The sequence below is a fragment of the Takifugu rubripes genome, chromosome 15 (genome assembly GCF_901000725.2).
Source record: "Takifugu rubripes chromosome 15, fTakRub1.2, whole genome shotgun sequence".
NCBI classification, from domain to species: domain Eukaryota; kingdom Metazoa; phylum Chordata; class Actinopteri; order Tetraodontiformes; family Tetraodontidae; genus Takifugu; species Takifugu rubripes.
In genome coordinates, this window is record NC_042299.1 from 4,050,200 (window position 1) to 4,078,128 (window position 27,929).

The following is a 27,929-nucleotide window of genomic DNA, read 5'->3' on the forward strand; positions in this document are numbered from 1 at the left end:
AGCTCATCGCAGCCCGAAACGGGAAACACTCTGTACAGAGACACCGTGAATCTCTACACATATTTATACCATCCTTTTGTCTTGTCAAATGAGGTGGGGGTTCAGAAATAATTGGAAAAAAGTCTAAGTGGAAGGGTGGGGATTGGTAATTCAGCAGGAGAGAGATTCCTTGTTTCTCATTGTTTCAGCTGCTGAGTAGCTTTGGAGGCTTGGGGGAAAATAATGGAAAGGCTCCACAGTTAGAGATAAGAGCAGTAAACCTACAACTACACTTTAAAATGCAGTAAGACAGAACCCAGGAGCTGTTTTTTTTTTGTTTGTTTGTTGTTGTTTTAGATTAAAAGCACCAAACTCCCTTCTGTTCATCTAAATCCTGTTTTAACTTGTCTGGCTACTGTGGATCTGCAGATTCCTACACATTCAACAGAGGATTTTCACCTCTTCCCTGTCACTGGAGGCCCAGGCCCACTTTTTTCCACACTCCACGCTTCTAGCTGCTGATACACGGCAAAGCTCAGGATGGCGTTTGTCCAGGGTTCAGTCCATGACTTCAGTGGCGTAAAAGCCAATTTTCTGCTGTCTGCTTTGATTTATTGACACATTTTATTTAAAAAAAATATGTCATCTTAATTATCATAATTCATATAATGACAAGATACATCTTAACATCTCCATTTTTTGTTTTGATTTTTCTGCAAAAAATATAGCAAAAAATAAAAAATCTGAGCCCTAAAGCTCAGTTGTAGCCAAGAGGGCTGGTCAACATACAGAAGATGACAGTTTAACCAACAGTCAGGGCTTGTTTCTTCTACTAAGTTAAGCTTAGTAGTAACCTTTTGCACCACGACCGTGAATGCTCCCTAACCTCAGCAGAGCAACTGACAGATGGAACCACAGGGATTTTGATCCTTTATTACCCAGTCTGAGTCATAATAATGTCTTTTTTCTTAATGGAGAAACCAGTACATAAGAAGAAATAGATTTATCTGAGGTTCCTGACTGATAATGTTCTAGCTTTAATGTGATTGCAGCGGCTTCTATGAAGTCACTATTTCAAGTTGTCATGATTGCTTCAGTCTTTCTCGTTCAGTCTTCTGGTATGTAAGTGCTTTCCACAGACACCATTTTACTCCTTTTCTTCCATGATTATAATTTGAGTCACTGTCAGGATCTCTGCCCCCCCCCGATGTAAATGTGCCTTTTTTAGGTTCCAAACCCTTGGAGACAGGACTCTTTCTTCCTCTCTCCCTCTTCTCTTTCATTGATGTTGATGTTGGCAACATTTCTTCCATATTAACGTAAATGAGCCTCAGCGGCACACTGTGTCCCAGCATCTGAGCACGTCTGGACTTGGCCTGGTTAAAGTGTTTAGCTGGTGGACCACTGCTATTCACTCCTGCATTCACATGTGATGAGTTTCCATCTGGAGCTGATGTTTGCTCTGGAGGGCTTTTTTAAAATCATACACCAATGTAGGCTGCTGCTCAGAATCTCAGACGATCAGGAGTTGTGAGACTGTAGACTGTAACATGGCAAAGGCAGAATACTCATCATTCATAATTAAACATTCCTTTTATAATGACGTGTGTGAGGGCACACGTCACTGAAGGGTTGATACTTGGTGCTCAGCTTGTGAGAGTGAAACAGTAGATGATTGTTAATCAGTAGCTGAAGATTTTGCAGCTATTTCGGGTTTCTGTGAGCAGTTTTTGCATGTAAGAGTGTTAGACATAGATAGACAGACTTTATTTGTCATTAACATTTGCATCAAAATGAAATTACGATGCAATGGCTCAGTGCAGAACAGGAATGGCTCAAGAGTGTTGGTGAGGCATCTGCTGGTCCACCTGATCCAACTATAGTGAGACGAGAGACAGAAACTCCATCAGTCACAAGCACATACATTGGATTTTCCTGCAGGTCAAAAAAAATAAGATTGGACGTGAATGCCTTCAGATGAGAGAAACACATTTTAGTCATAATATTAATAGCAATCTCAGAAGCACAGAGATTTAAAGTGAATGCAGTCTTAAAAAGAGTAGCTGGCATCCTGTGGGTTATGGTAGTATGGATATAAGAACTACTGTAAGATAAAGAAATATGAAAGAGACCATTTCCATCGGTACTGGTGGTATTTAGGATTTTTCAGCTTTGTATAAAAGAAACTACGGCCTTAAAAACCCAATTTACATTTAATAGGTCAGGTTTTCTTGACTGTGTAACTGAAAACAAAGTTTTTGACATATTCCCATGACATTATGCTGTTACTATGGCAGTAGTGTAAGTAGTGCCAGGCTTTGATCCTGCTTTATGACTTCCTGTCCCAGGGCAGGGGGGAAGAAACTGCCCCTTTCCTGTCTGCACTGCACAGACCAAATGACCTCAGAGCTCACCTCTCCACCGATGCCTCAGACAGTCACAGCATTCTTGTGTGTTTGCAGTAAAAATCCCCAACAAAGTTAGTAGTTTTCCAACAGCAGCATGTCCAGTATGGGTGTTGCTCCTGTTACACTGTAACAATGCTTTACTTGTGTAAAGACTCAGTGCTGACCACCCTGGAAGGACTTTGTCTTATCTCAGGAAACATGAAATTCCTCATTTGCTGCTTCAAAATAATGACAGTAATTATTCATTTGTGGATTCAGTTGATGAGTTATACCTTGTTCAGCCACAAAAACAAAGTTGTTTTAATATGCGACCTCATTAGACCCCATTTGATAATAAAGATGAGGATGTAATTGTTTTGTATGGGAATATTCCCACTGCAACAGTGAGGAACAGCTTGTTGGCAGTAAAAGTGGTGGTAGATGCATCATGTAATACGTCAGGTACATGATGCTCTGAAAATGAAAATAAACCCCTTGGACAAGCAAATGATCACTTGGCTTGAAGCAGCCTGTTGTATAACCAGCATGTTTGCTGCGTGTGTGCGTGTGTGCGTGTGTGTGTGTGTGTGTGTGTGTGTGTGTGTGTGTGTGTGTGTGTGTATTTATGTTTTTCTGTACTGATCCGTCCAGTTGATGAACTGGAAGTATGAACCGGTTCCCTTCTGAAGTGTTGGGTGGGTGTTTATGAGGGAGGACCCCTCAAAGGTCTGTTTCACACTCCCAAATTGATTGAATGATGTAATGTACATTGTATAATATTCAAGAGAGGGATGTGTACCTGATAAACATACACCACGCACTGCAGAGGAGTTTGAAGGGGTTGCAGCTCTGTCCTCCTCACCTACCTCTTTAAAAACCATAGTTTTGGCTCAGTCACTGTGATGGCTGCTCTTCAGCTCTGATCAGGTAGAGACCACCAGGATCCCACTTTGATACTCCTCCATTAGTGGGCGCTTCACCACACGATCGATGCATCAGCTGCTAATGAGGTTGTTGACTGTGTGCCAGTGTTGATGGGGGAAGAAGAGAGTCGAGGTCCTAAAATCCCAACTTTTTGTCACTTACACTTCTGCCAGAGTCAGCTCACATTCTAGGTTACTATATGTTGACCAGTAATATTACCACTTCTGGAATATCAGTGCACTGATATAATAGCACTGGTGCTAATTATTGCTTAATTTTCTAAGGAATAAGGAATATTATTAAGTAATTGGCTCAAGGAGTTTTCTGTTTTGAACTCTGTCATGCATTTATGTTGTATAATACATTCTTACCTAATCTTGAGTCCTTTGATATCATACTAGCGTAGCTTCATCCCTTTAGTCCGCCCGGCCTACCCTCCCGTCGAGTCACGTTCCAGGTGGCTGCGTCCCATCAACCACGGGTTTACACCTCAGAGTGAATTATTCAAGCAGGTCCTGTGTGAGGCAGCTCTCTCTTCATCACTGAAACTAGGTCAGACTGTTCAGATGTTGCACAGCCACGCACCAGTTGTGCAAGGCACAGCACCAAGATCTGAGCTTCAATCCCCTGGATTCATTCACAGGCCATATATCACCCCAGCTCGTATGGGTAAATCACACCCACCTCCAGTCAACATGGCTGACTGCTACACAAACATCCTCATTTGCTCTAGTGAAACAAACATTTTTAATAGCAGGGAAACATCAGGAAATCTTGTCTGTGTACACATATTAATAAATCTGAGACTCTACTCAAGTATTCTATCCTGAAAAGCAATGATGGCTAAGTCTTATTCCTTATCAACTCCTCCCTTTCTGATGTTGAGCGAAAAAAAGAGATTCCATCCTTGGAAAAAGCACTATTTTAATTTTGTAAATTCACTTTGAGCCAAAAATTATGATACGGATGGCTTCTCCCTGCAGCGCTTCAGTGCGCCGTGAAAACAAAGAGCATGGATTAGAGTCAGGGAATAATTCAGTGAGCTGCATGACTGCGGAGAGTGACCTCATTGTTTGAGTGAAGGTTTGTCAGAGGTCTTACTGCCCTACCATTTTCTCTTGCATCAGTCTGCTTTTTGTGCTCTTTTTAAATTAAGTGTTTCAGTCGCTGCGTCACAGCCTTTGGCTTAACCTGATTTCCTGAATTTAAAAATAATAAATGAATTGATATCTGTGCTCAGAGAGGCTGTAAATTATCAGCTATTCATTATCTTCCCATTTCGATGCTTTGTTTTGCCACCCACATGTCCTCATCTGGACCACACCCAACACCCCACAGCAGAACGGAGCTCTGTGCTGATAAAACCTTCACATGGCCCCTCCTCTGTTCTTCAGTCTTTACCCTCCTCACTTTTGAGTGCTCGATAAATGATGGAGCAGTTAATCTAAGGATGCCCCCCCCCCGACACCTCAGATGAAAGAGAAGCAGGCATAATCTGCAGAGCACCCTTGGGCTGATTTCCCACCCTACCGCAACCCCCGCCCCCCCCTTCCCGCCTTGCACTCCCAATTTAGAGCTCCCACTGTACCCTAAAGGTCCCTCTGTCAAAAGCCCCTCTTATGTAGACACATTCACACATTCTTTCTGCATCCTCTTGCCAGAGCCAAGTAAAGGCAGCGGGGAAAGATCAAAGATGTAGAACAGGTCATCCTAAATGTTTGTAAATAGAGTAATCCAGTCTCGGCACAGCTCAGAGCTGTTCACAGCTGCCCACCTGCCTTCGCCACTTCCAGCGCGACGGACATGCTGAATATGCGTCACTTTGTCATATTTGAAGTATATGACAAATTATCAAATAAGATTTACACAGATATTTAGCATTGAAATTTGCATTTCACACATAAAAGGTTGTCTGTAATGAGCACACACAAGAGGCAGCAGCTCTGCTTCACCTCATCAAGATGTCGCCTTTCTTTTGATTTTTCTTGTCACCGATAGATTCTACGACATAATTTTCAGTATGTTTTGAATGGATTTTGTCGTCATTTATTAAATATACAATCATTTCTTCAAGACAAAAAAAGCAATAATAATGCTGTCATCATGGTGTCTTAAACTATGGAAGTAATGTAAGCTCACACACAGAATGTAAGAAAATGTGAAGAACAATATTTATGTGCAGATGTTTTCTGCAGCTGTACACTGTTCTTAGGAGAGCTTGTTACCAGCGAGGACCCTGAAATGCAGTAGCTACTGCAGAATCAAGGCCTGCATGAATTCCAGGCTGATCGATCATTAATTTATCTTCTGGAACTGGATAAAATGGATGCTGTAGAAGAGCAAAATCCACTGAATCTCAATCAGGGAGTGGCTCTAGTGTCAGATGGGAAGTTTTTGTGGGAACCTCCCCCATGTCTGCGGAGCAGGTTCATGAGGGGCTGCACCACCGAGCACATGTATAATGTAGAACCCAGGACTGATGTCAAAGTGTAAGAACTGTGTACATCTGTCCTCTCACACATTCACGCTGTCATGTAGAGCAACCATTCTGAGCATATTTGACCTGCAGAGTAACTAACTCAAATTTGGGACATTTGTTAATTGATGTATCCACCCAGTGTAATTTGTTAAATTATAACTGCAGAATAAAGGGTGCACCACAGCTGCATTTTTACTAATTACCCTTTCTTGACTAAATTCTCTTATTCCCATAAGAACTTTTCAACTCATCCCCCTGCTGGCCTCCTCCTCCCGAAGCTCCATCTTTCCTCTTTTTATCATTACCCTGTCTCCCAAGCTCAAGGCCCCCACACACTTCACCCCCTCTTATTCCATTAATGTATTGATTGTTTTTCAGTGCAAAGGCAAAAATCCAAGTTCCCATCAAATCCAAGCCAGCTAAAAGTCTGTTTATCCAACACGGACAAAATAAAGTAGTTTTAATTCAAATGTTGTAGAATAACAGTGATCTCTACTGGGGTTACAGTGGGCAAACTGTGTTCTGGGTTAGCGTGCACTACAGTATGAAGATGTGTTTTTAAGCCATTAATAGTGAATGGGTGGCCTCTCTTAGCTATACGAACTGCAGGAGTTCATCCATGTGTGTTTGTTCACTCCATAGTTTATCTGGTGTGAACTGTTGGACCCTGGGTGACCTGTCAAGCATAGACACACAAATCCCCCCCTTGTCAATGTGTTAGTATTCACAGGGTACAGGAGGGGAAGAGGCTCCTTTAAAGAAGTACAAGGCGGCACAGTGACTCTTGAATCCCTGCACTTTATATATGTTTACGTTTCAGTCTGATTTTCTTGACATTGGACGGTGCAGGTCGACCCCTCGCCTCATTGGTGTGGACCTTCTAGTTTCAAACCGTCTAATTTGTGACGTATCAAGCATGCACATACTTTAAAAGACTCATTTATTCATGTTACATGAGGACTAATTTACCTCAAATCCAGACGGCTGTTGCATTGTGTTCTCTTTCATTTCTATCACCCTTTCATGAATTCAACATCTGTCAGCTTTTGCGGGACTCTTTTCCACATGAGTCCATTTGTTCCACTGTTACCTGGGGATAGTGAGCAGAAAGAAAAACTTTTCCATCTTGATTCCACTGTGGGCGAAATGTTACTAAGCCAAACCCGCATTTTTGTTCAGTGTAGCCCAGCAACAGCATGAATATCTTAATGAAGGTTATAGCCGTCCAGTCTAAACATGGACGTTGTCATTACTGTAACCAGGTTTAACATATATACAATTAAAACACACCCATCTACAGTATTCTCCGTTCTTATTATCCTAAAAATATATCCTTTCCCAAAGCCGCCCCCCCTCCCAAAACAAACCAGTTTTCCCAGACAATCTTTCCGAGATGTGACGCAGGGAGTGTCACAACTTAAGGAACACAGAGCTCCTTAAGTTATAAATAATCTGTGGTGTGGGTTGTCTGAGGTCTCATATACAACCCTCCTGATCCTTCTGCTCCTCCTCTTCCTCCTCCTACAGAGACAGACATCCATGCCTTTTTGCTCTTGTTTCCTCTCTGTTTCCTACTCTGTCTCGTTTTACCCACAAACACCAGCCCACATGTTGTTACAGCCTGGTATCATACTGCTGACTGACTGTGTGGTTTGTCAGTTTAGAGCCCAACAAACATTTCCAACAGTATAAACGTAATGATCTGACCAACTATTTTCAGCTATTTAACAAATCAAATCAAATCAATCTTTATTTATATAGCGTCTTATACATTTAAAATTGTTTCAAGGCGCTTTCCAGAAACCCAGGGCCTAACCCCAGACAAGCAACAGTGGCAAGGAAAAACTCCCCTTTAACAGGAAGAAACCTTGAGCAGGACCAGGCTCATGTAGGTGGACCCTCCTGCTGATGGCCGGCTGGGTAAAGAGAGAGGAGAGGAGAGGAGAGGAGAGGAGAGGAGAGGAGAGGAGAGGAGAGGAGAGGAGAGGAGAGGAGAGGAGAGGAGAGGAGAGGAGAGGGAGAGGAGAGAAGGAGGGGGAAGAGGCAAAGCACAGAGCACAGAGCAGAGCACAGAAACACACACAAAAATACACTATACAATGGGTCAGCGGGACCGGAGGTCATCATGCAGCTCCGAAAGCGGCGATACCTGTAAATAAATAGAGAGGGGAGGGGGGGGAGAAGCAGAAAAACTACAAAGGAATCATCATAACTAGTCTGCTTGATGAGGAGGAGGAAAGGAGAGGAAAGGAAACCATGACCCAGTGGGGTGACAGAGGCCTGTCAGGTGATCATGTTTCCGGACCCCGGCAGCCTTGGCCTATAACAGCATAGCTAAGATGTGACCTAACGATTAGACGACCCCCTAAGTATGATAATTTGTCTGTCTATGATAGTAACTGGAACTACAGAATTAACAACAATAAGCTTTTTCAAAGAGGTAAGTTTTAAGTCTGATCTTAAAAGTAGCAATGGAGTCAGCCTCCCGTACCTGGACAGGGAGCTGGTTCCATAGCAGGGGGGCCTGGTAGCTAAATGCTCGGCCCCCCATTCTACTCCTAGAAACTCTGGGAACCACACGTGGACCAGCATTCTGAGAGCGGAGCAGTCTATTGGGATGATAAGGTATCACTAGCTCCTCCAGGTAGGATGGAGCTAGGCCTCTGAGGACCTTGTAGGTCAAAAGAAGGGTTTTAAAAATTATTCTAAATTTAACGGGCAGCCAATGAAGCGACGCCATTACAGGAGTTATGTGATCTCTTTTGTCAATACCTGTCAGAACTCTGGCTGCAGCATTTTGGATCAACTGGGGGCTTCTTAAACAGTTGTTTGGACACCCTGATAATAAAGAATTACAATAGTCCAGCCTGGAAGTAACAAAAGCATGAATTAACTTTTCAGCATCATGCCCCGTCAGTAGCTTCCTAATCTTTGTGATGTTCCTCAGGTGAAAAAAGACACTTCTAGAGACTAATTTAATGTGTGAGTTGAAGGAGAGATTTTGATCAAAAGTTACTCCTAGATTCCTCACAGAGAGACTAGATGTTAACGAGATACCATCTAGAGTGATCATGTGATCTAATCCATCCCTGAGAGGTTCAGGACCAAACACCATGACCTCAGTTTTAAGGAGGAGGAAATTTGAAGACATCCAGGACTTTATGTCTTTAAGACAGGTCTGAAGTTTCACTAACTTCTCTGTCTCCTCTGGTTTCATGAATAAATAAAGCTGAGTGTCATCAGCATAACAATGAAAATTTATCCCATGCTGCCGAATAATGTTCCCTAAGGGAAGCATGTACAAGGTGAAGAGGATTGGTCCAAGTACAGAACCTTGAGGAACTCCATGGCTAACCCTACTGTATGAGGAGGGAACACCATGGACATGAGCAAACTGGTATCTATCAGATAAGTATGATCTAAACCAGTCTAGTGCTGTCCCTTTAATCCCAATCACATGTTCCAGTCTATGTAACATGATGCTGTGATCAACTGTATCAAAAGCAGCACTGAGGTCCAGCAGAACCAGCATAGAGACCAGTCCATGATCTGAAGCTATGAGAAGATCATCAGTAACTTTAAGAAGTGCCTTTTCTGTGCTGTGATGAGCTCTAAAGCCTGACTGAAACATCTCAAACAGGCTGTTCCTCTGCAGGTGCTCCAGTAACTAAGTCACCACCACCTTCTCAAGAACTTTAGAGATAAAAGGAAGGTTGGATATTGGCCTATAATTTGCTAATACGTCAGGATCCAGTGATGGTTTTTTAAGCAACGGCTTAATCACTGCCACCTTGTAGGACAGGGGTACATAACCTGACACTAAAGAACCATTGATCTGGTCCAGGATAGAACTGCCTATCAATGGTAAAACATCCTTCAACAGGTGTGTTGAGATGGGATCTAAAAGACACGCGTTGGACTTGGATTTCTGAATTAGCAATGACACCTCAGAAAAATATATAGGGGTGAAGGAGTTTAAGGGCTCGTTGGAGAACCTGTATGTTCCCACAGTCAGCACATCTGGTGATGGTCCAGTTGTTGGGATGGCCTGGTTAGCTTTCTCTCTGATAGCTAGAACTTTATCAGTGAAGAAGGTCATGAAGTCTTCACCACTAAGGGAAGAAGGGATACGTGGATCTAAAACACTGTGACTCTTAGTTAATTTTGCCACAGTGCTGAAAAGAAACCTGGGGTTGCTCTTATTTTCCTCAATTAAAGAAGAAAAATAAGCTGTTCTATCCTTGCGAAGGGCCTTTTTGTAAACCAATAGACAGTCTTTCCAGGCTACATGATAGCTGTCTATTTTACAAAAATGCCACATCCTTTCCAGTCTTCACACTTTCTGCTTGAGGGTCCTGATATGTGAATTATACCCGGGGGCACACCTCCTCTGATTTACTATTTTCTTTTTCAAGGGGGCAACAGAATCAAGCGTGATTCTCAGTGAGGTTGCTGCACCTTCCGCAATAGAGTCAACCTCAGCAGGGCTAAGATTATAATGATTTATCCCTGGGGAAACACACGGTGGTCCTGGGATCAGCACAGGGATCACTTCCTTAAACTTAGCTACAGCATTATCTGAAAGACATCTGCTATAGTAAGACTTTGTTCTGAGCATAGAAGAATCCTTTATCATAAATGTGAAAGTGATCAAAGAATGGTCTCACAGGAGTGGGTTCTGAGGGAACACTGACACATGTTCTACCTCAACACCATAAGTCAGAACTAGATCTAGGGTGTGGTTGAAGTTAAGAGTTGGTTGGTTTATCTGCTGGAGGAAACCAACTGACTCAAGTAATGAGATGAAGCCATTTCTAAAGCTGTCATTTACAACGTCTACATGGATATTAAAGTCTCCAATGATAATGACTTTGTCCGTTCTAAGGACCAAGTCAGATAAGAAATCAGAGAACTCAGACAGGAACTCTGAATGTGGCCCAGCAGGGGGCCGATATACAACTACAAACAGAAGTGGCTTTTCTGCCTTCCAGTTCAGATGGGTGATGCCAAGAGTCAGGCTTTCCAATGAACTGGAGCCATATTTTGGTCTAGGATTAATTAATAACTTGGAGTGATAGATTGCTGCCACTCCCCCTCCTCGACCAGTAACACGAGGAATATGATAATTAAGATGGGTAGGAGGAGTAGATTCATTTAAGCTAACATACTCCTCCTGAAGCCAGGTCTCAGTAAAACAGAATAAATCAATGTGATGATCCGCTATCAGGTTGTGCACTAACAGGGATTTACACAAAAGTGATCTAATATTTAACAGTCCACACTTAATTGTGATATTAGTTTCTCCAACTTGTGCTTAAGTATTAATTTTAATAAGATTATGGTGATTGACCGCTCTCCTGCTCTGTGCCTGGTGAACTTTTAACCGTGGAACAGACACTACCTCTATAGTGTTAAATATATTATTGTTGGTGGATGAGGGTTCTAAGGAAGCAGCAGAGAGGTGTGTAAGACTACAACTCTGCATCCTGGTCTGGACCCTGGATTGTCAGGTCACTTTGGGTCTAATAAAATTAGACAAATTACTAGAAATGAGAGAGGCACCATCCCGTGTGGGATGGACACTGTCTCTCCTAATCAGACCAGGTTTTCCCCAAAAAGTGCTCCAATTGTCTATAAAGGCCACCTGGTTTTCGGGGCACCACCGTGACAGCCAGCGACGGAGCGACGACATGCGGCTAAACATCTCATCGCTGGCCAGATTGGGGAGGGGACCAGAGAATGCTACGGAGTCCGACATCGTTTTTGCGTAGTTACACACCGACTCCAAGTTAATTTTGGTGACCTCCGACTGACGAAGCCGGGTGTCATTGGCTCCGACGTGAATAATAACTTTACCAAATTTACGTTTACGTGTCGCCAGCAGCCGTAAATTTGCTTCTAGGTCGCCCGCTCTGGCCCCCGGAATGCACTTGACTATGGTCGCTGGAGTCGGCTTTTGGAGTCGCCAATTACCAGGGTCGGTTTCTCAGCGGGTGTGTCGCCGAGTGGGGAAAAACGGTTAGCCACGGGAAGCGGGTGGTGGTGCACCGTGGGCCTTTGTTTTGGGCTACGCTTCCTACGAACCGTCGGCTAGCCGGCTGCTCGGCTGCTTCCGGGGGACCGCTAGCTGAAGCTACGCTAGGCGGCTCCGCAGCAGCTAGCTTCTCCTGGCTACCTGACGCAACTCCAGCTAACTCCAAGCTGCGGAACCGCGTCTCAAGCTCGCTAAGTCTCACCTCCATAGCCGTAAATAAACTACACTTTCTGTACCTATTCCCTTCACTAAGGGAGGCAGAGGAGTAACTAAACATTTCACACGCTGAACAGATAAAGTCACCGGGTGAAACAGACGGTGAGGCCATGCTAGCGCTAATAATCAGCAAAGCCCTGTATTTGTTTAATATGGGTTGTTTTTCACTGTTGTTATCAGGTGACTAGAATGTCCCAAGTGTTCAAATTTTAATTAAAGTGAATACAACACACAAAGTGTTCAATATTAAGTGAATACAACACACAAAGTGTTCAATATTAAGTGAATACAACACCCCGTGCACAATGCAACCAACGAACGATTGAGAAGACAGGAAGTGACGCAATATGTTACCTTCTGACGCCGTTTCTGAACTGGACCACATTATGGTATTCCTTCAGCAACCTGCCAGCTGTAGCCACTGACTCTGATGGGAGCTTACAGCCTGCCTTCCATCTCTGGAGGCTTTCAAATGCATCCTTGTGTCTGTGACCTTTTCCCCAGCTGAATATTTCTTCGACTTTAATTTAGACAGGATGACACACAGCAGATAGAGATTGAACCTGACAGACACACACATACACGCACACACACACTCTCCCCCTCTTATTGATCTACAGTACACAGGGATACGCCTCTTAAGAGCAGCAGGACCGGCTGTCCTGAGGAACAGGAACAGTAGATTGCTTTGTGTACGCGTGGACATCTGGGAGAGGAAAAGAGGATATTCTGAAGTCATATTTGTAGACTGCAGCCACCTGGGTTTCTGTTTTCAATGCCGCAGTTCAATAATGAACAGAGGCTGGGTTTCATGTTTGGCATACGATCAGATATCAGTGAGCTTGGGAACGATTAGTTGTTCAGCATTTGAGTTGTGTTTGTATCAGGCAACCAGCTCTAGTAAAAAATGGCATTTCAATCTTTTCAGTAGCCTAATAAAAATATCATTCTCAGGGTACACCACAGCTCTTTTGTTGTCATTTACATTTGGAGCCGTGCAGTAGAATTAGCATTGTGGTTCTAGAATATGCAGAAATAGTTTTTATTCTTGCACGTCTGTTCTCCACTCAAATCAGGCATTTATATTTTCATATTGACATCCTGCTGTATCTTTGCTGCCACTGCAGTTGTTTTCCTCCCCTTAGTTCTATAATCTTCCACAACTCTCATTTCTCACCCAGTTTTTCACTTTCTCTCCATCATCTCTCTGCTTACTCGCATCCTGGGTACTGCTGACCAGCTCTGGGAAACCAAATAAAGCATTCAGCAATGCCTCCATCCCTCCTTCATTCTTCCTCTCCACACTCTACTTTAATTCCACGATCTGTTTATTGCTCCCTCTCTCCCTCCCTCCTCTCTTTGGAGGTGTGTCCATCAACATCTGGAGAAGCAGGGCTGCTCAGTGACAACAGGAGTTCAGTCACTCCCCTGAACCCCCGCCCCCCTCTCTCTCTCTCTGTTTGCCGTAGTAGAAGTCAAATTGCTCAGTGAGGAGATGTTAGCAGCTGACGGTGGAATAAGCTGAGAGAAGGACGTGGAATTACCAGCTTTATCAGGGAGACAATGGCTGCATCCCATTTTGCTGCCTGTCTTTACTCTTCATCTTTTAACGGGAACATCTGAAAACCAGCTGTTGGATACACTTTTTTCTGCCGGTGAATTCCTGAAGCCGCTCTTCAGCTGGTGAAGCCATCGTCCAGAGGTTCTCTTCACCCCAGCCCCCCCCCCCCTCTCTGATCTGAGGTACCACTCTGTGGAATTCAGAGACTTCTGGGATGACGGAGATTCTGGTATCCGATGTGAACTTGAACTCTGTGTGCGACCGTTTGGAGCAGCACTGTTTCCTGGACCAGAACCAGCAAAACTTGTCCGGACAGCCCCAGACTCCTGCGCTCACAAGCCACAACAACACCGGGGCCAAGCTGTGGGGTCGCGTGCGCAGCAAGCTGCTCAGACAAAAGGTCTCTGACTGACATGTGCACACACACAGGCTGTCCTTCCTTTTATTTTTGTCTTTCCTGCTGTCCTATTTATCACTCTGTCACTTCCATCTGTTTGCGCTGTCATGCTCAGTGTGTTCCTCTCCATGTGCACGCCATCACCCCCAAGGGTTTTCTCTTCACGTTGGCTATTGTTCTCATCTGATGCTGCACTGACTGTCGAGGCTGTCATCCAGCACTGTGGGATCTGCCATCCCACCAGCCTCATTAAAAACAAAAAGCACTTCTGCTAGCTTATTGTGACATGTAGTATTTGTTTGCCACAGCAGACTGTTTAATACTTTTATACTTGACGGTTTATTTACCGATGAGGTGGAAAATCACCATTTTACAAATATTTCAAATATTCTGAGACAATCAGCCATAAAAAATAACTGTGACGTCACTCATTCGCCTTTGCTACACATGTAGCTCATGCAATTTCATAATTTCATCCCCATCACTCCCAATAAGCTATTAATCACACATTTGTGATATTTCCACCTAAACTCCTAAAGGATTTTTTGTTGGAACAGCTCTCTCTGCTGTTCGTTTTAAGAACTGCTCTCCCGACTAAGCTGCGAGGAGGGATTTAACACTTTATTTTCCGTGCACATTCCAGAAATGTTTTTTTGTAAATCATAACACATCTTTTGTGACTATGTTGCTGATTTTTAGCAGCTGTTCTAAATTGCTTCAGTTTTTGATAAATGAACATATTTTTTAGGGGCTCCGTTTGGTTAAATATGATGCAGGGTTTACCTCTTGAATTTGGTTCTAAAAATAGATGGAGCTGTGCGTGGTCATTTTGTGTTTTGGCCTGTTATATGTGGTGCGTAAGGATATGTTTATTCAGTAGTCATCAGCCCTTGTTTTCATCATGGCCGCCTCAGTGGAGTGATGACCTGTATTTTGTGTGCATGTTAAACAGCACCAAAGAAAAAAATCAGCATTGAGAGTCAGTCTGACCTTTGCCTGAGTGTCTTCCATTTTTCATCGAAGGCCTGAGGAACACCACTGGTCATACCAAGCGGGATAAAGTCGGGATACAAACTAATCCCAAATGTAACTGTCGTGACCTGCGGCTCATTTATTGATTCCTCTTTGTGCTGTAAGATATCAAACAGTGTGATCGCTGAGGTTTCAGCTCTCCGATAGCTGCACATATCTTCTGACACAGCAATGAATTTGGGAAGAAAATTATAACCTCAGTATTAATTAAATTAGTTAATGTAATTTTTACAAGTCATGACTTGACCTTTGGCCTCCAGTACTGTGGGGCCTTAACTAAGTTGGATGCAGATTTAAAGGTTGTGGATGTTACATAACAGAGGACATGGCTGCACACCGGGAAGATAGTCCTCTGCGAGCTGAAAGTGGCACCTAATTAAGATGTGATGTGATAAGATGGGAGGCTGTCTGGGAGCAGAACCAGGTATAATGTCTGGAAAACATCCCAGCACAAGAACAAATGTTGATTAGTCTGTGATTTCACAGGTCTGCTTTTATTTAATCTTGTGAGATTATAATCATTTTAATGAAGAGAACAATGGAGCTGTTCCACCAGCTTAGCTGTGGGAGGGAACACATTTGAACCATCATCACCTGTCCTCCAGTTTCCTCCTTTTAACCCACATGTCATGTGTTTTTCTATTTAAGTGTGTTGATTAGTACAGATGAGATATTAGGGTTTCATTTTTCCTGCCTACTTAAAATGCCAGCCGTGCCTCTAATGGCTTTTTATATGGGCCACATAAATCTCTCATCTGCCTCTCTGTATGCCTTTATTGGCTCCAACCCTCCTCCGTGTGCAGCATGTGCAATTGGTTAATGAGCTCCAGGAATGGAGCAGCAGGTCAGTAAAGCATTCTCAGGTTGTTCCCCACAATTACCCCCCTCTGGGATGAGTCCAGGGCTGCGATAGACTGCACGTGCGCTGTCTTTAATCACAGCACAGCATTAATCATATAATTAGGTGGTAAAAGCTCTGGGTTGTGGGCTTCTGTTGTGTTCCAGTCATGTTTTAATCGTGGACCTGGCTTTGATTAATGGCAAGAACGCATGATAGATCCATGAACATGTAGATTTATCATTTTAAAGCGGGTACCAGTCTCCTAGCCCTCATCAGAACTGAAGTAAGACCCTTCATCTCTATACGGGAGGTCTGATACCTCACACTTAACGGACTTAAAGACAATAGGATCACACATCTCCTGAGCAGTGACCTGATGAAGACCTCATGTCCAGTAATAACAAACGACATCATACTGTAACAAAACAGGAGGCTGCTCAGAGGAAAACTCTTTCTCTCTGGTCTTGAGTTTTGTATGGCGATAATTCATGATTCTGGGTTCAAGCTGCAGGCGGAGTCAGGTCATGTTGCATAAGTGCAGTACGTATCTGTGTTGTTGCTGTGCACAGACCAGAGTATCACACTCACTGCCTGGAGAGATGCAAGGCTGCTCCGCAAATCACAGCCCTCTTCTGTCTGACAACCTGCACTGATTGGCTCAGCCAGCCAACTTCAGGACGACGGCAACATGGCAACCGAGTCACAGACCTCACATGCCAAGGGTGACATCAGCTGCTGCTGAGTAAAGGGCCTGCTGTCATTGTGCTTATGTGGTTAATTTGACTAAAAATAGCCACACTGCTTGCATTCTATGAGGCAAATATACCATCACTCCACGGGCAAGCTGATAGAAAAATAATTTCCTATAATCCTGATAAAAGCTGCTGCCAAGGCATTAATTAGAACACAGTGAGCTGTGTTCTAATTAAAGGCCTAATAAAAAGCCTTCTGCAGCTGAATGAATATGTAATCAGCTAGAGGACAGCAGTGGAAACTGTAATGAAACACAAAGGAGATATTAAAAGAGAATTTGATTATTTTAGCACATCAGAAGGTCAGGTTGTGTTTTGAATATTCTAACTCGTGTGCATGATGTCTCCAGAACAGCAGCAATGGCCTAATTATGTGTAGTTTCCATTATGCATGCATTTTCAGTTAAACATTGTTTAGCATTTCTATTTTTCAGCACACTCAGATCTTTTCTTTATTTATATTGCCAATGTCACTAGGAGATTCATAAAAAAAAAAAACCTGATGCGTGTGCACAAGTCTCTCAGCATATGGACCTAATTGCCACCCAATGAGCAAATAACAGAACAGACATTCCAGATGCAGGATTTATCCAGAAAATAACTCGATATAAATGCGTTTTTGTGCGCATACTTCTGTCCTCTGTCAGGATGGCCCTTCTGCCTGCTTTTTCCAGAGGAACATAATACCACAGAGGCCCCCCTGGCATTAACAGGGCTGATCCAGACTGTCTGTCTGTCTGTCCTGGGGTCGCCTGTGCTGCTCTTCTATGGATGTCAGTCCCACAGCCAGATGGTCAACAGCCAGTTCCTGTAGTGTCGGGGTCATCACGCTCGCTTAACATGCGAGCGGTCCTCAGTTTGAGACCGGGCAGGAACAGCCCGCTGCTTTTTAGATAAATGAGCAACATTTTGATTATGTAATGATTTACAGCTAAGTACTAAGTACAGTAAGTTGACTTTTTCACCTTGACAGACCCAAGGTTCAAAACACCCTAAAATCAGGCACAGTTGTGCTCCCAGTCAGTCGCCTCCACTGTAGTTACATCCAGACTGGCCTCCAATGTTCAAACAAACATCTGAGGGATGATGAGGATGTGTGTGTGGGTATACGCGCCGCCTGTTCTACATGTGACTGAGAAGAAATAAAAACCCAGCTGGTCCCCAAACCCGCTGCGCACTCAGATACAGAGAAATGAACTATACGACTAGTTCATTTCATAGATCCTTGATAGATTCTCACAGATCAGCAATGAACTTTGCTGCTAAGTCAGCAGCATTCTAATGAAAACCAGAAAGCTGTTTGAGGATGTCGTAGAAATTACACATTTTATGATCTCTATATTTTCCATACTCGTGCATGAATGTGCAACGCTCGCCAGGATGATTTTTCAAACATGACTCTGAGTTTCTTTTTTAACATGTGGAAACTAGACGAAGGCTAAATAAATTAATGTGACATTGCTTTTGCTATGCTATAGGTGTATTTTTTTATGTTAATACACTTTTTCCTTCCCTGGTTATTTCTTAAAATGACAGAACTGCACTCCTTTAGTTCAGATTTCATTAAATATCAGGTCAATAAAGGTCAATCCATCTGTAACTGAAAGGTTAGATTTTCTCCTTCAATCCTTGGTAAATACACAATACTTGGACATTTATAGGACACATTTCTGTCTCAAAGAAGAGGGTCAGGCTTTTCTTCTTTTAAGTATTTTTAACTTGCATGAATCCAGCTAAGCACTGAGTTCTGAGTGGGGTCAGTGAGTGTAGTTGCTGGCACCTTTGTTTTTACAACCCTATTATAGTGCATTCCTCTTAATAAGCATTGTCAGGAATTAGCAGAGGCTAACAGGGAGTAAATAGGTGAGTGTTTTTTTTAATTGGACTGGATCTTTGCCCAGGTCTTTTCTTGGCTGTTCCTATGTAAATGCACAGTTGCAAAGCTTAACCTGGGCCTCTTCTCAAACCCAAAGCCTGCTGCTGGGTTTGGGCTCTAACAGTTAAAAGAATGGGTAAAACCCCTGCCAAATGGACTTTTTACGAGCTAAGCAAACAGGCTCTGTTGGAAGTTTTAACAACTGCAGCCGAATGCTGACACTTAGAGGAGTGTGCTGCTCTTGTGAGTATTTTTGTCTCTCTGTCGTACACATCACTCTGCACGTTTGGGCTATCTAACTCGTTGTGCACTAATAATCAGCTGGATTATAAAAAAGCGTTAGTGGCTGTTGCTTCACGGTGGAGGCTTCAAATACTGAAAACGATCTGTAAAGGCACAGGATCTGTCTCCCAGTTCATCTTCATGCAACAGACCTGTTGAAACCCTCTCAAACACAAACATAAACAGGAAGATGATGGTTGGCGGTCGATCACAGGACAAACACTTCACAAATTCTATGTCTTTCACTTTAAGAGCTGGTCACACGCAGGCCTATTTTGTCTTTGTTTATTGACCACCCCTGCAGTTTCAGCCTGGACCCAGCTGCATCTCTCAGATGGCTCCTTTCCCAGTAAAGAGTGACAGAATGTTCTGTGGCACCAGTTCAGTTTAACTTTGGGCCAGTGCTTGTTAGTGCCTGTGGTGTAGCGGCCGTCACGCTCCGCTCGCATGTGACGCACCCTCAGTTCACAACTGAGCAGGGACAGCGATGTACAATGCTTTTATAAGCAGCTACTTACAGTGACTGATTGAAGTGTGCACACATGATATGTGGGACATTAATTAATTAACAGTTTTTTCTCTGTCTTTCAGTTGGATCCACAGACGGTTCAGTCCAAGAACTGGCACATGGACATCATCGAGATGAATGGGGTAAGATCGTCCTCAAAAGCACTTTATTTACCAGTTACTCAGAATAAACAGAAACCATTTCGATGTCTCAATAGAATATCTGATCTGTACCAGATTTTAATTATTTTTAAACTGTTTTTGTCAAACCACACTCTGCATGCTGACATGTTTAACTGTATTTACAACCAGAAAGGAAGGTGATTTCATTTTCATCTGCACGTGGGATTAAAAAAAAGAGTTGAATTATGGCTCATTAGAGGAGTTGAGTTTAACTCAGCTGTGGTGTTTGTCATCAGATCAAAGTGGAGTTCTCTATGAAGTTCACGAGTCGAGACCTCAGCTTGAAGAGAACGCCGTCTAAGAAACAAAGTGGAGTGTTTGGTGTCAAAATCAACGTGGTGACAAAGTACGTGTGTTTCTGTAAACTGCCTTCTGACAAGGTCATATAAGTTTATATTGGCCAAAAATAGAGGAAGAGTCCGTCATTACTAGTCTGAAAATGAACAGATTTGCATCTGCTGTGTCGCTGACAGGCGTGAGCGCTCCAAGGTGCCTTACATTGTCCGCCAGTGCATTGAGGAAGTGGAGAAGAGGGGAATTGATGAAGTGGGAATCTACAGGATCTCAGGGGTGGCCACTGACATCCAGGCCCTCAAAACTGCATTTGACACGAGTAAGGCTTTAGTTTGTCCCACTCTCTGTCTGACACGCCCTTCATATTGCCTTTAGGTCAACACGCTGCTAGGAGATGATATTTCTGATGCAGAGGTGTTACTGTGAATCACTCAGAAGGCTTCTATTTCCAGTCTACCTCTAAAGAAGGTCCAAATTTTCTCCGTCCACTCTGACTGCCAGAGATTACCTCATTGCTGGAGTCCCAGAGAGCAGCTGCACTGTTGTTCACCTTTTTAAAACTGGAGTGTGTTCACTCCCAGTGTGTCCGTCTGGCCTGCAGATACCAAAGACATCCTGGTGATGCTGAGCGACATGGACATCAACGCCATCGCAGGGACGTTGAAGTTGTACTTCAGGGAGCTGCCAGAGCCTCTGCTGACTGACCGGCTGTACCCCGCCTTCATGGAGGGCATAGGTCTGTATCATTGCTTTAATAACTCAACATCAGCTTCATTTTACCTGGTGGATATGAGGCCTAAACTGTAAAATGTGTGTGTGGGCTAAGTGTAAATACAATAAACATGTTCCGGGTGTTGCTCGCAGCACTGTCAGACCCAGCTGCTAAGGAGAACTGCATGATGCACCTCCTGCGTTCACTGCCAGAACCCAACCTCATGACCTTCCTCACTCTGCTGGAGCACCTTAAACGGTACCTTATATGCTTTATAATAAGGTCTTGCATTGTCTTTTTGTATTAGTTGACCTGGATATTATTTATGCGTATATTCTCCCGCAGAGTGGCTGAGAAGGAGCCCATCAACAAGATGTCCCTCCATAACCTGGGCACTGTGTTTGGCCCCACTCTCCTCAGACCTTCTGAGTCAGAGAGCACCAAGGGACAGCACATTACCTCTGCGTCTGACATCTGGTCTCATGATGTCATGGCACAGGTACACACACTCACAACGCGTTTATCCTTGACCCGATCGCTTCATATGTGCAGGACAGACATTTGAAGAGCATTTCTAGACATATTCCCATCCACACAAGTGTCCCGCATCACTGCAGTCCACTGCGAGAAAATTTTCCAACATGTGGATGTCTTTTTATAGGGAGGTAAACAACAGAGTGAATGATTATGAGTCGATACATACAGAGACACCAAAATGGATACTTCTATATGTGTGTAAAAGTCATATGGAGATATGACTGAGAAGATTTCTCATTGAAATCATGGAAAGGTTTTGAAGAATGATCAGACTTGTATGTAGTTTCTCTGAGTAATGAAGCAAATTCAAATTAACAATCAGAAAACTGCTTTAATGTGGTGAGCTGCCAGTGGCTCCACCACAGGAGCCAATTCAATTACATTTTCCACGGACACATGTTGATCTGCTGAAGGTGATTTAAGTACAGATTAAGGTAATTGTGTGCAGAGAAGAGGCTGACTCATCTGTTTTAATAAAGCAGATTTTCCAGACAGTATTCCGTTTATTTGCTGCCAAAACCTCCCAGTCAGACGGGAAACTGGATCATTTTATAAATAAAACAAACATGTAAAAAGACAACAACAAAGTCACAAGAGGAAATGACCAGAGTTCCTTGTTGTTTCTCACCTCAGGTCCAGGTGCTGCTCTATTACCTGCAGCATTCTCCCATCTCCTTTGCCGAACTGAAGCGGAACACGCTCTACTTTTCCACTGATGTTTAAGCCCCGCCCACTCCCCCCCGAATGCCATTTGGAGGGGAGAATGTGAGCGACTTCTAACAAGATTTGGGGTCCCCCCGCCGCTCTGTCCCACTGCCTCACCTCTCCTTGAGATGGCTCATCTCACCTGTACAGCCCCCACTCACCCAACAACTGTCCTTCAGATTAGTCACCCATTTAGGCCCATAAGAAGAAGATGTGAGCATGCGGGTAGGTGGTGCAGGACCTTGACGGGGTTTGTAGTAGTCACGTCATATTCAGCTTGAGGATAGAAGAGACGACTTCCGTCTGTCTGCCACCAACAAGTCCACAAGGCATTCTGGGGCCATAGCTAGTTAGGGCCTGGCGACCACCGCCTGGTTGCAGTGGTGTGGGATCACCCAGCGAGTCCTCCAGACAGTGGCGTGATCATCTCCTGTAGTCCTCCAGCTTTTTTCTTCACAGGAGGCATTCCAGAAATGGCATTTATATGTTTAATAATTCTGTTATGTTTCCTTTTTTCAGTCTTGGCTGTAGAAGTGTGTGTGAGTGCTTGCGTGCGCGCGTGTGTGTTAAAGGGACTATGAGAACTTGTGAGGTTTAGAAGTGGCTGGGAAGCTGTTATAATAATGGCTGGTGGTTGTTTTTGTGTCTGTACTGACAGAATGCAGAGAACTGCCCTCCTCAGGGAGTCCAGGCCCCATTAGCCCTATTTATTTTAAATATATATATACAATATTCGTGCCTCTACAGTTCTGTGCAACACTCTTATTTTGGAATTTCTTCAGGTCGTGATGTTATTTTGAGTTAGTTATCAATGTCCGTGGTTGGAAAGCTGTACTAAAAAGAAAGTCTGCCAGTTATTTCTCACTTTGTAGAAAAGAAGGGCCACTCTGAGATATGAGGCTTGTCTGGAAGAAAAAAAATCACACGCAATGAAAAGAACTTTTAGCATTTCGTTTTCTAGTTTCAGCCTGTTCCAAGTGTCTTACTGCACCTGTATAACTATAGGATGATTTGTGTAGTTGCCCTCATTGCATGTTCAGCTTGTCAATCAAAGCAGGCCGGTAACACAAAGGTTAAAGTTTAAGGTTGTCTCTGTGAGACCCTTGCTACGACCAGATGTCATCTCTGCTTTAAATGAAGCCAACCTTTCTGTTATCCAGCCTGAGACATATCTTTAAACCCTGTCAGCACTGCTAGATGAGTACTATTTGATATTTTTAATATAAGATTAAAAATAAAAAATGTTTGAGAATTTCAGTATACTGTAATATTGAGGCTAATTGTTAATGTGAACTTTTTCTTTTTTTTTTAAGTAAAATTAAAGTTATCAAAAACACTCACTTTGATGTTGTTTTGTGTGTTATTGGATTCGGTGATTAAATTCATTCGTATCCAAATAAGTGCGCTTCAGACATGAGATTAAAAAACAAACAAGCCAAACGCTTCTTTTCTGCACGTCATAATTTGCATTTACCGTTTTAAGTCTCGGATCGCTCTCCCTGGTGGTCAGAGATGCGCATTGCCGTCGCTTTCAGGTTTATAGACGAGATGGATTTTTATTTTGATAAATCTTTAGTTTACAACAAAAACGTGTCCTATAGACAGTAGTCCACAGCTGTAATCTTTGCAAGTTTATGGAAAAACCTGACAGATGGACGGTTGACACGGGCGCGTCAGGCTCCGCCATCTCGGCTGGTGACCCCTGAGGAGGCCTCAGCCATCACAATAAAACATTGGAAGTGATGCAACAGATCAATTAGGAAGCTTCTACAAACAAACCTGTCATATTAATATAAATCGTAATTCAAGTGATTCTATGTATGGAAATGGTTCTCAGAATGCAGATGCGGCTGCTTGAAACTGATTTCATTGTTTGTCAGCCTCTGTTTTCTTTAATTTCATCTTTACATATATGACACTGAGGTATTGTCAAATTGTAGGAATGAGTTTATGGTTTCAGTAAATGAATGATTAAAAAAAAAAGCAACCTTGTCATTGTTACTAAAAGCTGCTGTGACATGTATTTCATTCAAGAAAAAAATCACCAGAGCTAACAAAAAAAGTAATTTAATATAAATAGTCTTGAAGTGGATAAACTACTGATCATCCCAATTCTATACCAAGACTTGAGATGAGTGTCGCATGATAAACACTAAACACACTCTAAAATCACTGTTAACATCTCAGATTCTCCACGTGGTCGACTTGCATTGTTCAACCTGTACATATGATCAGTGATGTAACGCAGGGAAATAAACAGGTTCCACAGCTCACTGTGCCGTTGCTTCACATCACAAACAGGAATCTTTAACTCCTGCACACCCATTCTCATTTTTCCTCCCTCGGCCACGTGTAAGGATTCCTCACAGGGTTAGGGTCATGTTGCGCATGAGGAGCAGTTTACGGTAAGTCCTTCGATGAATATTCTGTGTTCTTGTTCACCGTAAATAATATTCAATGGCAGCAGAGAATGCAGCAAAGCCTCCACATCCCAGTACTCCAGCCTTCAGACCAGCTGGAAGACAAATATTTATAATAAGACAGATATTTCTAATTCTGTATCTTTGAATTAAAACATTAAAATATAGTTGTTGCATACCACGAAACCCAATGGCTCCACCAGTTACACAACCACTGTACACAGCATTCTTCCAGTCAGATTTTCCTCTGTGCTGCAAAATAAAAAGATCTACATTGAACACTAGCAAACGTGTGGAAAAGGAATAGACATTTGGCCAATAGAGTGATTGTGAAAGTGATTGTAACATGATGAATGCTAATAAAATGATTTGGTGTCTGAGTCTGAGAAAGAAGTCTGAGAAAAAAATACTGTGCTAAAAGTAAAGTTTGAACAATTGCCATTTGAATGGGATCACATAACACTGATAAGATTTGCTCGGAGTATAAAACCCATGAGCATCAGCATTATTTACATTGTTTGGCAACACTGCAACCTCTATCGTGCAACTCTGTGGCTACAGCTGATGTGCAGCAGCATCTTCACACACACAGATGTGGGATTATTTAGCAGACTGTTGAGAAAGTTTCTTTTCTTGATTGTGATATCCCTTTCCCAGATAAATGTGGCATGGACAGGGTCCAGCCCTGAATGAGCCGCCAGCTCACTGCAGGGCCCTACGTGAGCATTTGGGGGTTCGGTACCTGGTTGAGAAATGAACTATTGCTAATCACATTTAACAAGTCATGTTAATTAATCAAGCACACTCCCTTGTGTATAGAAGAGAATATGTCACCTACTGATTCTATAATACACTCTGTGCAGGAGAACATAGCGCCGACAATAGCAAAGTTTTTAGCGTAAGACATCCCCCTCTGGCCCATGTCTTTGAGGACTTCCCTTGCTGTTGGTGTCCTTAGGGGGTCTTTGGGGTCAAGGCCCACATTAGTATCGATGCCAGCTGTGAAAATACCAAAGGCTCCTCCAAGGACAAACCCTAGGGAGAGGAAAAAGTCAAAAATATCTGCAAAATGTAACACAACACATAGACTTGAATGGATTAAGTCTGAAGCAACTGATTCTAATATTATTCACTTCTAAACATAAAGAACAATTTAATGCAAATATTATTATTGCTATAGTCTCGTCTTCTTCCGCTTTATCCGGATAAACTATGAAATTGTTGCTCAAAAAAAAAAATGCCACTCATTAATCACTAGACTACCGAGTAATGCTATGCTAATACACGTCTTCGCAAAGCACCGGTGATCCTGACAACAGACTTTTCTGCATTGATTGCAGTTACTTTTCACTGGAACCAGAACCTTGACAGACACTCACCCCCGACGCAGGCCAGCACAGACTTAAAGGCGCAGCTCTCCATGCCCCTCTCGATCATCTTCTGCTCGTCACTTTTGGAAGGCATCGGCAGTCCCCCCATGACAGCGGGGTTCAGGTCCTTAACGGGTCTCCTATCCCCGATAAGATGGTCTAAAATCATACTGTACTGAAGCGTTGCGCAGCCAGTGGCTGGATCAGTCGAAACGTGTGAGTCGGAGGGAGCAGGATTCCCCGTATCCGTGGAGGCCGCCATGTTTGTCATTGACGGAGCTTTTAGGTAGATGATGTCTATGATCAGAGTCAAGAGATTCGACACATTCGTGTTATTGATGTATGACAAAAAATAAAATGAGACAGTATCTGTAATTAGGAAAATAAGACCGAGATTTGGGTCAACGAGTAGAAACATAACATTAAAATCGAAACCATACTTTTAAACGTATTCTGGATCATACATTTAAATAGCCGCATATTCGACACAGATTGCTAACGCAGTTACCCCAAGATATAAAATATCTTAAGATTATGAAATACCTCCTGGTTTATGCAGCAAAAAAAATGTTAACGTATTTTTATGCCTGTCACAGGACACAGGGAGCAATAACAAAAAGAAGAAAATAGGTGGATGTAAAGATAGAAATTACACACAAACGGGACTATTGATACATCTGCGGAATGTCATGTCAGTAGAAAGAATAAACAAATGTGAAAACTTTGTCACTACTTGAAACACGATATCCCGCATATATGCAAAGCGCGTCTACATCCGCTCTGGACACACGCTCTCTAGTGCGCATGTGCAGCATCACAATCTATATCCGCTCGGGACACGCGATTTGTACTGCACATGTGCGAAATGCTAGTTACTCACGTGGTCGCTCCTTCTTCCAATTTTTTGCGACACGATTTTAAAGAGATTAATTATTATTACAATAATTTATTTCAATTAACCAATTTGTTTTGTTTTTACATTTTTATAAGGCATTTGATTTGTTTGAGAATCTGTTTCTAATAAAATTCCTAGTTTTTATTGCATTGGTGCACCGTTAACTAAAGTACAGTAATTAATAAGTACAAGGATATAGTTCAGTGTCTCTCCCTGCAAGAACAAATAGATGATAGAACGGGGGATCTGGCAACGATGCCCTTCTCAAAGCCCAGAAATTGAGTCTTTAAGTGTATTGGGTAATGACCTAGCTTTAAATAAACTAGTTATTAATACCACAATCTTTCTCGAGAAGATAGGACAAATGCCTTTGATAATCAATAAAAACGGATGACTTTTCCAAAGCATCATGATTATACTTACATTTTTTATAATTACGGTAAGTGAAATATGTGAACATAACATAAAGTGTAAGACCTGAGAAGAAATTAAATGTTTGCCATAAAAAAGTAAATCTACATTCAACTTCTGGTTATAGATATGTTGATTTTGTACAAATTTTGATCACATTTGATCAAAATTCAAGCTTTCCAGACTTACATATATATTTATAGTCCTATTATATGGATCAAAGCTCATATTTTCAAGCTAGTGGCACAAGTATATTTATGGTCTAGCTAGCCAATATTCTCATTAGCCTTCTGCATTCTTAAACAAGAGAACAAATTAATATGGAATTTGCCTTCTTTTGTTGTAATTAATGTTTTTTTTACATTTTCATCTAATCATCTTCAGTTCATTGCAGGGTCTTCAGTTCATTGCAAAGCCTGATTTAAAATATTTTTTAAATTTTAAATATAACTTGAAATTATGGCATAGATTGAGTTTTAATTTTGATGCAACAAATAGAATTTATAATCTGCACTGAAGAGAAAAACAGCTTTATTCAAGATGTCTGTGTAAATTCTCAGTCATCCAGGTCATTGTATCCAAGGTAGTTTTCTCTGTCAACTGGACTGGGTTTCTTCTCTTGAAGACGTTTCGCCTTCTATCCAGAAGGCTTCTTCAGTTCTGAAATCGCTGGGGAGAGAGCTTGAAAATATATAGCCCCTGTGGACCATTTGCATGCTAATGATCTGGGTGGTCACCTGAGAGTCGTTAGCAGGGTCGTTGGTCGGGTCGTTCACCTAGTTTCTGTTGAGATGTCTCCCCTTTGTCTGCTGGGTCACATGGTGATGAGTCACTGGGTCTCTTGGAATGGTGTGAATGTTTGTTTTGCTGTTGGAAGGAGTGGAGGACTGCATTGTATGTGGGTGATAGGAAGTGCCTCAGGCCACCACCTCTGTTTAAGGATGGTTTCTCCAATTTAACATGGATAGCTTCCTTGACCCCCCTTTCGAACCAGCGGTCTTCTCTGGCCAGTATCCGTACTTGGCTGTCCTCGAAGGAGTGCCCACTCTCCTTTAAGTGTAAGTGGACTGCTGAATCCTGACCCGAAGAGGTGGCACGTCTGTGTTGTGCCATTCTTCTGTGTAGAGGTTGTTTG

The 27,929-nt window shown here is 42.7% G+C and overlaps 2 protein-coding genes and 1 long non-coding RNA gene across 6 annotated transcripts in view; 1 reads left to right on the top strand and 2 right to left on the bottom strand.

Moving 5' to 3' along the window:
- The window catches only part of abr (ABR activator of RhoGEF and GTPase), a 79,754-nt gene extending 56,715 nt beyond the window's left edge, over positions 1–23,039 (top strand). For all 3 annotated transcript variants that reach the window (XM_003976469.3, XM_029848637.1, XM_011617410.2), the window contains 7 exons: positions 19,352–19,411; positions 19,687–19,796; positions 19,924–20,063; positions 20,346–20,480; positions 20,609–20,714; positions 20,802–20,955; positions 21,627–23,039. In XM_003976469.3, the coding sequence (XP_003976518.1) occupies positions 19,352–19,411; positions 19,687–19,796; positions 19,924–20,063; positions 20,346–20,480; positions 20,609–20,714; positions 20,802–20,955; positions 21,627–21,716 (795 nt within the window). In that variant the 3' untranslated portion in view covers positions 21,717–23,039. The remainder of the gene's footprint in view (positions 1–19,351; positions 19,412–19,686; positions 19,797–19,923; positions 20,064–20,345; positions 20,481–20,608; positions 20,715–20,801; positions 20,956–21,626) is intronic.
- LOC115252721 (uncharacterized) lies at positions 1,732–12,634 on the bottom strand. Its single transcript, XR_003891041.1, has 3 exons — positions 12,374–12,634; positions 6,739–6,859; positions 1,732–1,856 (listed from the first exon to the last, which is right to left on the bottom strand). It is a non-coding gene; the product is annotated as an uncharacterized lncRNA (long non-coding RNA).
- Positions 23,040–23,435: 396 nt separating the features above from the next.
- Positions 23,436–26,308, bottom strand: timm22 (translocase of inner mitochondrial membrane 22 homolog (yeast)). 2 transcript variants are annotated; one of them, XM_003976468.3, is made up of 5 exons: positions 26,222–26,308; positions 25,498–25,785; positions 24,957–25,153; positions 24,298–24,370; positions 23,436–24,213 (listed from the first exon to the last, which is right to left on the bottom strand). In XM_003976468.3, exons 1-5 carry the CDS (start codon positions 26,301–26,303, stop codon positions 24,137–24,139), a joined length of 717 nt encoding a protein of 238 aa, XP_003976517.3. In that variant the 5' UTR covers positions 26,304–26,308; the 3' UTR covers positions 23,436–24,136. The 2 variants fall into 2 exon arrangements, with proteins under 2 accessions (XP_003976517.3, XP_011615713.1); XM_011617411.2 differs by having other exon boundaries at positions 26,032–26,267.
- Between the last annotated feature and the right edge of the window lie 1,621 nt (positions 26,309–27,929).